This window comes from Physcomitrium patens, chromosome 19 (genome assembly GCF_059467195.1).
Source record: "Physcomitrium patens ecotype Gransden chromosome 19, ASM5946719v1, whole genome shotgun sequence".
Taxonomy (NCBI): domain Eukaryota; kingdom Viridiplantae; phylum Streptophyta; class Bryopsida; order Funariales; family Funariaceae; genus Physcomitrium; species Physcomitrium patens.
The window spans coordinates 13,717,239-13,729,295 of record NC_143428.1 but is presented as its reverse complement, the minus strand read 5'-3'; the positions used below and the strand labels follow the sequence as shown (position 1 = coordinate 13,729,295).

General features: G+C 35.6%; 1 protein-coding gene across 2 annotated transcripts; it reads left to right on the top strand.

Moving 5' to 3' along the window:
- The first annotated feature begins 6,543 nt into the window (after window positions 1-6,543).
- On the top strand, window positions 6,544-11,768 carry LOC112296150 (hexokinase-1). 2 transcript variants are annotated; one of them, XM_024548398.3, is made up of 8 exons: window positions 6,544-7,249; window positions 8,545-8,878; window positions 9,125-9,199; window positions 9,500-9,655; window positions 10,063-10,161; window positions 10,246-10,376; window positions 10,818-10,899; window positions 11,019-11,768. In XM_024548398.3, exons 1-8 carry the CDS (start codon window positions 6,972-6,974, stop codon window positions 11,427-11,429), a joined length of 1,566 nt encoding a protein of 521 aa, XP_024404166.1. In that variant the 5' UTR covers window positions 6,544-6,971; the 3' UTR covers window positions 11,430-11,768. The 2 variants fall into 2 exon arrangements, with proteins under 2 accessions (XP_024404166.1, XP_024404167.1); XM_024548399.3 differs by having other exon boundaries at window positions 6,550-8,241.
- Window positions 11,769-12,057: the final 289 nt, after the last annotated feature.

The following is a 12,057-nucleotide window of genomic DNA, read 5'->3' as shown; positions in this document are numbered from 1 at the left end:
GTGGATGCGCGTGTCCCGTCTTGGATGTTCCGCCTCGTGGTGGTGGATTCAAACACTCTCCTTCTCTCGCAAGCATTTTTGGGTGTCTTTGGAGAAGCTCACAGAATCTTTTGAAGAGTTTTTTTTCGTGTCTTTTTGTTTTGCATGATGTTCTCGTCGTTGGTTAGTTGCGGAATTGTGCACGCGTCGATCAATACCACTTTAAATATCTGCCAAAACCACCACGATGAGTGATTACGCAACCCTAAAGAAACAAATGTCTGTACGATGGTGGATTGTTTGCTGATGAGTAAATTAATATTCTATATTAGATGAAAGTCCAAAAGAAGTCATCTCATGGGCCAAAATCAAGAATATTGGTGATAAAACCACCAACAAAAAGCCTTGCAATTTAACATCTATCTTCAATTTGATACCTACATAGTTTTTTGTGCCCAATGCCCTGCAATATTATAACTTAAATTTAATATCTACGTAGTTACTTTTTTGTGCCCAACAACCTGCAATTTAATATCTTCAATTTAATATCTATATTGTTATTTTTTTTGTGCCCAATGGCCTGCAATTTAATATCCATATAGCTTCTTTTTTGTGCCTGACGGCATATATTTCAGCTAGTGTGACACATTACCCAATGATAAGATTTTTGACAATGGAACATTGTAGATGACTTTACTAGAAAATAAATAAATAAAATGTTAAATTTTATGAATACAAAATAATTTAATGGTATCCAATTCAACCTTAGATATGTGTAAGTGCATATATATATAGATATATATTTATATATCATTTGATCCAAAAAGAAAATAGAATTAGAATTCCAAAACTTTTTGAAATGAGAAAACTTTAAAGTTTCAGAACACAATTAAGTCTTTTTATTCTATGAACAACATATTATGTAATATAAGACAAAATTATATGTATTATTAGCATCATTATTATCAAATTTTAACCAAGACATTCTTCAACAACCTTAGTAATAATTCAAGACACTTACTTACATAAAATATTCAAGGTTCTTGACATTAGTATAAACTATTATTAGATTAGAAGAATCTTTTAGATTACCTTGTCATTTTTGGAATAAATTTATAATAGCACCTTTAACATACAGTCTTGCATCTCCAAGTTATTGTAGTACAAAACAAACATGTTTATATTCCTCTATATTCTTGGAATTGATAAGAATATTGTCTAAATAATACAAAAAATATTATCTAAAAATTCATAAAATATATTATTAATGAAGTGTCAAAAAGTAGCTAGAGCATTTGTGAATCTAAATGGCATGGCAACATCTTAGGACACTTAGAAAAATATTTATCAAGAAAACAAGAAAAGTTAGTAGAATCTAATAGACAAAGATAGAAACAATAGGGATTTTATATTCTAAAAAAATCGTACATAAAAATTTAAATTTAAAAAAAAAATTAAAAAATTAAAAAGAAAAAGAGTATAGAAGATGATAAAAGGCCTTCAAAAGGTGATATAGTAAAATAATCCAACTTCATGGTCTTCAATACTTTTGGACAAACTTCTTTTTTGCTACATTGTCTTTTTTTCAATTAGATACTCTTTATCTTGTGATTTTGTTTCTTTTTAAGATAATAATCAATATTATATTTTGGTTCTCCACATTACAACATAATCCTTCTTGTTGGTGTTGAGTTTTTTCTTGTGTTGTAAGAAACTAAAAATATATAGCATTAATATGTACATCTTCTATGTATAACTCTTAATCTTGATTGATAGAAGTATTTGCAATAAAATTATAGAGGTATTGAGGTACTAATATATGGCTTTTTTATTCAAATTTTTTAAAAGTTAGTTGTTGCATTTGATAGAAAATTCAATAACCTAATTCAAAATTTGAAGATTAAATAAGTTAAGAAATAGTTTAGATTTGATGTTGAATCACGTAGTAACAATTTCTTATGTAAATAATTAAAAATTATTCCTCCAAAGTGGGATAATTTAGATTGTCCATGGAAATTAACTACCCTTTACTTCAATTTATTTCAATTCTAATTCAACAATTCTTATTTCCTTAGAAAGCAAACTTCAAGATGCTTAAATTAACAAAAAAATTATTTCATACTCACAATGTCTAGAGTTCAACCAAGAGAAAAAGCTCTCTAGTAATAAACTTAATAACTAATTGTTGAATACTACTCACAGAAAAATAATGAGATTTAGCCAATGTTGGTTATAAAATATATATATATATATATATATATCTATTATTGGCATACTAGGACCCTTCGTCGGTGATGCCAATCACTTGCTCCGTCGCTGTGAACTTCTACGTGTTCTTCACCTATGTCAATTGGTTCATGAATCCTTCTTGCAGAGCTCTACATACCAATCTGAGGCTCCAATGAATGCGTTACTAATAGCTTTAATTGAAATGCACAGATTGAATCCGCCAGACCTTCATGAGATAGGCACTGGGGCATCAACAGAAGCAGAAATATCCCCAACAAAGTCTTCAACGTCGCAGCACCCAGTGCCCAGCTCATGTAAAATACTCTCTTTGTATCACCCGACATGTTTATGCCATATGCCTCAAGTTTTCTAACTCTGTAGATGTAAGGTCGACTTCTTTCTTAACGTGATCGAATTCAGTTAGCACCATAGCATCCAGGTTATTAGGCTCTCGAATTGTAAGAACATCATCCCTAATGAAAGCCTCAAATATTCACACTGTGTATAAACTTGGTGAGAACTTTGTGAAGCACTAGAAATTGATATTCGCCGTCAGCATTCTTGTGAAAATAGATCTTGATCAGGTCTTTGATTGCTAGAGTTTGGCTGCCAGTGATAAGATATCTCTTGCACGTTGTGACATGATAATAACAATATCAAAATAACATGGCCTTCTTCTGAGCAAATTGCATCTTCGAACGGCGTGAACGTCAGCGCCATGTAGGGTGTCGCCTGATGCACCACCGCTGGAGAAAATATATATATTGCTCTTTAACTTCCAGTTGATTGTCTGGCACAGGATTGAGATGGCTTAACATCACAATCCTTAGCAATGGTGTTACATTGCTAGTGTCTGGACATTGTAAGCACGTCTGGACAGACACATATCCACATCTATCTGTCTGCAATCACTCACTCTCCAGGAGCTTCTTCTTCGCCGTCGTCGTCGTTGTAGTTATCGGTGGTATCTTCGTTGTCGCTGACGTCGTTATCGGTAGTATCTTCGTCGTCTTTGACGTCGTTGTCGGTGGTATCTTCGTCGCCTCTGACGTCGTTATCGGTAGTATCTTCGTCGTCTTTGACGTCGTTGTCGGCGGTATCTTCGTCGTCGCTGACGTCGTTCGTTGGTTTTTTCTTCGTCGTCGTCGACCTTAAAGCAATAAAACCTAAATTTGTGTTCATGCCAAAGCATTTAGTGGTAATTTTTTTCAAATGTATTCTATGACATGATTTTCATTATTTGGTATCAAGTTCGGAGTGTTCGTTTAAGTATAAGTAATCAAAAAGAAAAAAAATGTACTAATTGTAAATATTCTGTGATTATATCGTTTGATGATATTTAATGATAAATAGTGGTTTTCTTCAGTAATCTGCGAGGTTCTATTTTAATATATTTCTTAAATAATTAATTAAATAAAAATAAAACCTTAATTTAGACTGAAGGGTTTGAATCATTAAAACGTAGGCATCATTAATTCAAAATCTGTTTCATTTTTCATTTTTCAAATTAATTAAATCAATCATTTTTATTGAAATTTTATATTTCATTTTTATATTCAATCATAATATACGTATATAATGAATTAAATGTGACATTTTTCAAAAACATAAATATGTAAATATAAAATGTATTTACATTTATATTACGGCTATATGTGGAGTATATCATTGTTTCAAAAATAGATATTTAAAAAAAAAATTATTAAGTTGTTTATATTTTTTCATTACCATGCCAAGTTTTGATGTTGCTTTTTAATAATACTCTTGACATTTACTCAAGACATTTACTTCTTCTTTTTTTTTCTTTTTTTTTTTTTCTTTTTTTTTTCTTTTTTTAAGTTGTTCTCATATGCCACAATTTATTTCCGCTGTTTAAAAACAAAATAAATAAATAAATAAATACATACATGATAATTAAAACACTATGAATAACTGCTCAATAGAGTTTGATACAGAAATATTTTTATTCTGATTTGAAACTAAAAAGGTACAATCTCAAGTGCATATATATACACATATATATTGTATTTGGTTTTTATACTCTAAAACAAAATAACGTCTTTCAGAGCATATGTTTTAATTAGTTATTACATTTTATATGAAAAAATATATATATCTCTAAAACATTGACTAGTATTCAACATTTTCTATCTAGTAAAATTCCCGTCTTATTTTACTTTCTCTAACAAAAACATGCACACTACTTTGAATTTTATTTCACCAAGCATTATACCTATATAAGTATATAGAATGTTGGGTTCCACACAATATACACAATACACTATTTGAAAGGGCATCCATTTGGTCATTTTTTTGATAACTCATAATTTAGAAATTTTACATAGTGAGTTCCAAATATTTCTTTACCAAATGCATCAGCAATTGAAACTCATCCTTGAGTATTAAACATCAATATTAAAACAAATTATCATACATGAAATTCAAAACATTTGTGCAATTATTTTTATTATGTATTAATTTTATATTACTGATCAGATAAGTGTGTTTCTATCTAAATAACTAAATATGTAAAACATTGAAGTGAGAAAGGAAGGAAGAAATTAAAACTGTTATGGAATATTGTTATTTTTAAATAAAAAATAAAACTAAAGAAATATTTACTAAATTTAATTTATTGTTCATGTAAAAAAATATAGTTAAGATTTATTTTACATAAGTTCATTTAAACACAAAACTAAATAAATGATTCCTCTGCAAATCCATGTGATTGCTCATACGGCTAGTTCATTAGCTATTAAATACATGTGAAGAATTTTAAAAACGAAAACCACAATTGTAGAGGTGCATTATTAAAATTTAAAATTTTCTATATAAGCTCCAAATTACTATAAACCTTATTTTCTATTTTTATAAGTTTCACTCCCTTTAATTACTTCAACGCTGTATTTCTACCACTGTTGTCAATGCGTATTTCAGGATTTAATTTCTTTAATAATATAAAAATAACTTGTGCAGATTCTAATATAAATTTAATAACGTAAGAAATATTTTTGCATTTAGTTAAATTCTATATATCATAAGTGTGTATATATAACAATGATTTGGTCTTTTTCGTTAAAAATAGAAATCAAATTACATTCCATATATATATTTATATATATATATATCCATAGTTTCTTATGATTATTTAAAAAAAAACTCACAGTCCATCTTTATTGTAATTTTTATGAGCATTAAAAGTTTATGCATCATAATCCCATACTCCAACTGAAACCAAAAACATTTTTTTCAATTTAAAAATGTTCTTGTTTTGCTACAGTTGATAATATTCATGGCATTTGGATTGTATTGGATTGTATTTCCTTTTGTGTCTTTTTTACCATATTAATTTCTTAGTACAAGCATATAGTTACTAATCACTATAGAGTACATATTTTACTTTTGCTGAGTAAAAGTCTATCTAATAATGTATATACATACACATTTATACATGTATGTTCTGTTAGAAGCAATAGGAATAAAGACCAGCAGCAGGGGGGGGGGGGAACAATTTGCCACCAAGGTTGATAACTTGCTCTGTCCATACCCGTATGAAATCCAGGAGAACAACCTGGGTTGATACCCCTGACATGGTGGGGGGGTTCCCACTGGCTACGATGCAATGGAGGAAAATGTGATGGAGGATATCTGAAGACAAAAAATATGGGATTCCACATTGGGAATTGTTTGGGGGGGGGGGAGGGGGAGCTGACAAGTCTGGGGAAGGAGGGGTCAGTCCTGTGGAGATTATTATTGGGCCACCATCACCCTAGTCATTCTTCTTATTCTCCTTTGTCTTCTTCTCATGCTTATCAAATGCTCAACAACAAGTCTCTCTCCCATACACATTATCCCCCAAGTCATGGGCAACCAAGCATAGATATAAACTATTAGTAACATTACTATTAATAGAGATAACAATAAGTATTAAATGAATGGGAGGAGGGGAGAGATTTTAATTGAAAATATCATCCAATGCTACAAAGCGCTTTCCACGTGGATAAGCGCATGGATGATAGCCCATCCCCCGCTCTCTCTCTCAAACGTCCTTTTCATATAATCCAGACAAATTTTGCCCAAACCCCGCAAACTGCCCGTCGCGATTAAATAACGAGGCGGATCCACGTGCCCGTCAGGTGCACACGCTTCCAGACCCGACTCGGGTAGTGGGCAGAGCGCGGGGTGACGATATTTCCCACGACGGATGGACAAAGAGGCCCGATAAGGATGGATGACGTAAAGAGATGGATGTATTTATGGATGGATGAAGGGGAGGGGGGGGGGAGGAGAAGCCTGTTTATTTGTTTGTGTGTATGTTTGTTATGTTTTTTGTCATGGGCTCTGCTCTGCTGCCTTTGTGGCGAAGTGGCGCAGCTGGCTTCTTCTTCTGCATACTTCGCAGGAAGCGCTCGAAGCTCCACGAATATTGAGAGAGAGCTGGAGAAGAAGAAGGAATTGGTACTACTACTACTACTACTACTACTACTACGGTGACAATGCCAATGCCAGAAACGTCCACTCTTCGGGACATAGCGCTTGTGGTAAAATCTGAGGCGCTGTCGAGGAGGAGAATTGAGTCTGTGATTTGCAGGGAGAAGTGGTGAGGAAGTGAGCGATCTGAGGGGGAGATGATTTTATTTTTTGGTTTGTTCCTCGTGTGAGGAGTGAGTGGTGAAGGGGGTAGAGAGAGAGAGCAGAGAAGAGGAGAGGTTTTGAGTGAGTTTGAGAGAGAGAGAGAGAGAGAGAGAGAGAAGCGGGGAAAGATGGCGCAATCGAAAGCCAGAGTGGGAGTGTGCATTGCCTGTGCAGCTGCGACGTGCGCTGTAGCAGCTGTGATTGTGGCGCGGCGCGTGAAGTTTCATTCTCAGAAGTGTGCTGCGCGGAAAATTCTGGTGGAGTTTCAGGAGGCATGCGACACGTCTCTGCTGCGGTTGCGCATGGTGGTGGATGCTATGGCGGCTGAGATGCACGCTGGTCTTGTTTCGGAAGGCGGTAGCACTCTCAAAATGCTTCCTACCTACATTGATCGCTTGCCAGACGGGTAACTTGCTTTAAATTTCTTCTGTTAGGCAGACTCTTTGGCTTCATTTATTTGTTTATCAATTCTTTTTTAGACTTTGAATTTTCACTCCTCTTCCGTTTGAGTTGAACTCAAATTGGACGATGTTTCTTCCTTTTCGTGTCGTTCGTGCGCTGGATTTCCTTGCACCATGCATGCTATCCTGGTTTTGAAGGCGCTGTTGTGTGATCTCTACTTCCTCTGTTGTAGGATAATTTAATAAATTCAGGTTCTTAGAGTGGGTATATTGCAAGCCAGTGTGGTATTGGGTCGCAGATGAGATCAAGTTGTGCCTGGTGGACCCGTTTTAGTGTGTAGTTGACGAATGTGGTGACTGCGATAACCTTTTGCATGTCTTTTCTCCGTGGTATGTTTGGTCAAAATGGTTCTGCGTGAAAACGTTTTTTTGTTTTGTTTTGTTTTGTTTTTTGTTTTGTTTTGTTTTGTTTTTTTTTTTTTTTTCCTACACTTGTTTACTAGCATTAATGGCCCAATTTCCTCTCACGGCATCAAGTTAGCAAGATCACTTGTTTAGCGGGATTGACGATAGAGTGGTTTGATCTATAGTTCTGTACTATCTGGTATATTTGTGTTTGTTTTGCTTTTTTGTTCAAGCCAATCTTAATTCATTCTTATTCAATTAATTTAAAAATTTTATAATTTAATAGTTAAAAGCCTTTGTCAGAGGACCTCAGTAACACGTCTTTTGAACATGACTTGCTCTACCACCTTCCATTAAGCTATGTAAAGAATCCAGATGTCAAGTTGCAATTTATTACTTTTGTAATGAACATACATAATTTACTCAAACACACAGAAAAAGAAGAAACTCAATTGTGTTTGATGAAGAGTTGTTATATCCTGAGAGTTTTCGCCAGTCAATCTTTGACCTTTTTTGAAACGAATTTGTGGCGAAGCTGGGGAACTAACTTGAATTCCTTTGACGTGCGCTCTTTTGAGGCCAATTATCTCAGGTAGAGCACAGCTGTTGCTTTTTTACTGAAGGATTTAACTTCAGGGAGATTTATTTTGGAGAGAATTATCACATCTGTTATTTGAATTGGGATGTGCTTGATTTTGTATCTTATTGCTCTTAGTCTAGCAACACAATTCATTTTTCAAACAACAATCATCACTCTTTTGCAACAATATATTTCATCACTTTACACTGCAATCTGGTGTTGCTTACCTGATGTTCCAACGTTATTCTACGTGTATGACATTGGGGTTCAGTGTTCAGTGTTCTAACAATAATGGGTCAAGTTGGGACTGATCAGGAATGAGCGAGGACTTTATTATGCTGTGGATTTAGGTGGCACCAACTTCCGAGTTCTCCGTGTTCAGCTGGGTGGGTTAGAGGGGAGGGTAATCAACCAAGAGTATGAGGAAGTGCCCATCCCTCCTCATGTGATGCTTGGAACAAGTAAACAATTATTTGATTTTATTGCCAAGGAATTGGTGAGCTTTGTGGCAAGAGAAGGTCAGGACTTCAGGCTACATGCAGGTCAGCAGCGGGAAATAGGGTTTACCTTCTCATTTCCTGTGGACCAAACGGCAGTAAATAGTGGTAAACTTTTGCAGTGGACCAAGGGGTTCAAAGTGAACGATGCTGTACGGTTTTTAAACCAATTTTTTCCTTTTTATATTATGGGAGTGGATATGTCGTGGTTATGTTGAGATTGTGTATCCTATTGGTTTATCTTGATTAGAGTCTTGATCTTGCCTTTTAGAGTGGAGTTTCTATACCTTAAAGGCGATAGTTCAATTTTTATTCGAATATGTACTGCTTTTAGCTATGAACAAAGGCCTAAGCTGCAATTCATTGTGAACTGAGTCGGTGATATCTCCAATGTGCAGATTGGCCAGGATGTGGTTGCAGCACTTCAGAGGAGCATTGAATCCTTAGGGCACAAGATGAGGATATCTGCTTTGGTAACGTCTTTCTTTGGAACTTGCAAGAGAGCCGATTCCACCATTGTGAATTTTTGCACTTAAAATGACAGTGTGGGAAAATTATATCATATATTTTTCACAATTATGTAAGCACATTCATAATGTTGTCCCTTGGAGAATATAGAATGTATTGAAACTTATTTAAATTGTGAGAAGTATTTGAGTTTCTTTAAGTGGCTCAGGACTTCATCTCAGCCTGTACAATATCTGAATGAAGACCTTGATCTTTTGAAAGATATTGACTATTCTACTTGGTAACGTGTGGAGCATGTTGTGCAGATCAATGATACTGTAGGAACGCTAGCCGGCGGTCGCTACTGGAATAATGACGTGATGATAGGTGTTATTTTGGGTACCGGGACCAATGCCTGTTACGTGGAGCGAGCTGAAGCTGTATCGAAGTGGGGTGGCGAGATTCCGAAGTCTGGACAGATGGTAAGTACGGAAATTAGATTTTAGAAGGAGTTGGTTTTTACTCTGCAGTTTCTCATGTTGTAATAGTTTTCAGGAACTATTTGTAGATTTTGGCTTTGAAACGATTTTATAAATCTGCTGAAATAAGGCAGGTAGAATAGACCTCATCAACTTTAGGGTAGATCTTAGTATTACGCTAAGAAGTCGCGGTTCCTAGCGCTCTTTTCGATCTTACTTTTCATAGTTCCCATTTTGACTATTGTGTCTGGACCCGTCTTCGTCATGTCTTTAAGGTCGTGCCAAAAAGTTCTGGACATGGTTTTGCCAAACGTTGTTTCATATGATTCCCATGAGATGATATTTTTGACGAACTAAACTAGTGCTATTGTTGCAATGCGTCATCTAATCTATAGGATGAATTTTGACAGGTGATAAACATGGAGTGGGGGAATTTCTGGTCATCACATTTGCCTAGGACTTATGTGGATGAATCCTTGGATAACGAGAGTTTGAACCCAGGAGAATACGTAAATCCCTTCAACGATGATTCCTAAGCTGCAGCTTTATTATCTCTCTCGAACAAAGTTGAATGTGATGGGTTTTGATTGCAGGGTTTTGAAAAGATGATCTCTGGAATGTATTTGGGCGATTGTGTGAGGCGCGTGCTTGTTAGAATGGCACAACAAGCAGGCATATTTGGTCCCCGTGTTCCACACAGGCTTTTGGAAGCTTTCTCACTTAAGTATGTTATCTTCGTCAATACAAATTTTCTGTCCTAAATAGTTGTTTAGGAATTTGATTTTTGTGTACATTGTTTTTTAGAGTTAGTGATGTAGATGCTATAACAATTTATCTATGTTTTTGCAACTTAATTATATGGGTTGGCTATAGCTGCTCTTGTGTTATGCTTGTGCGGTGCTTTCGATGCAAACATTGCGTTTCATTCTAGGTTCTTATTTTATAATTTTATAAGCACATGAAAGATACTTGTGCAACTTGTTCCTTAGTTGGTTGCTAGATTTGAATGAATGTTGAAGAAAAACCTACAGTTGTGATGGTCAGGTGGCATGTGGTTCTTTTCAATTAAATGTAAGAACTTGTACTAGCGGTAAGTTGATTGTTGGGTGATCACGCGCTAGTATTTGTTTTGTAAGTCTTTGACATGGACATGGTTATTTTGCAGGACACCGGATATGTCAAAAATGCATCAGGATAATAATAACGATCTAAGAGTGGTTGGAGAAATTCTAAACAGTGTTTACCAGGCACGAAATTCTTTCTTTTCACCTTGTTCTAAATCAGATTTTGTTTGTAGACTTTTCGCTCGAATTCTGATGGTTTGATTAGGATCATGGCGATTGAATGTATTTGCCTCTTGCTGCAGATTCAAAACACCACATTGGGAATTCGAAAGATTGTAGTGGAGGTTTGCGATGTGGTGTGTAAGAGAGGTGCTAGACTGGCAGGTGCGGGAATTGTAGGAATATTGAAGAAAATTGGAAGGGATGGAAGTGCGGCGAATGGGGTTATCAAGCGTAACCTGTTTGAACAGAGTGACATGAATGGTTACCATGACGACGACCCTATGCAATATACATCAGACGTGAAAACCGTTGTTGCTATAGACGGTGGTTTGTATGAACACTACACCAAGTTCCGAGAATACATGCAAGATGCTGTGTTTGAACTTCTTGGAGAAGCATCAAAGAATGTCTCCATACAGCTTTCCAAAGATGGATCAGGCATTGGAGCAGCCCTTCTTGCTGCATCGCATGCCGAGCATCTTTCTTCTTGATAACGATGAAACCAACTACAGTCTTGTGAAATATGAGTCTTTGCTGATTGAAACCTCTTAGTTCTAATGTTAGAAATGTGTATACCAATCCGTCAAGGGGGTGCGAGTTAGCTTCCTTTGGAGCCCTTGGTTTATCGGCTCGCCATTTCTGTAGAAAGGTTCGCTTTTTTTAATCATTAATCACGCATCTCGGCAGCTCATGTTTCCAAGAGTAACTTGGGACAACAGATCCCCTGGCTGCATACGTAAGCTTATTTGAATACTATGGAGCAACTACTCAAAAATCTATTTGCTTTTGTAAACACCTTAAATCAAAGGTGACGCTCTTTGTCTGGTCCAGCCTAGAGCCCAATAGTCTAGCCTAAACCTCTGATGGCTAAAGTTTGGACGTTATGGTTTTGAGCACCAAACGTTCTGCACTGTTTGCAATGCTGCTTTTCTGTCTTTCAATTTGTTGTGGAAGGACCAACAATGCCTGTAGATACGCTGGGTCTTCATTGTCCAAGTGAAACCCCAAAGAGCTCGTTGAGGTTTCTATTTTAGTGAATGCTGTTGTCGTCAATGTGGGCTAGTTGAAGTCCCAAACCGCAGTATGAGGATGCTTGCTTGCTTGCTATATTTTGAGAAT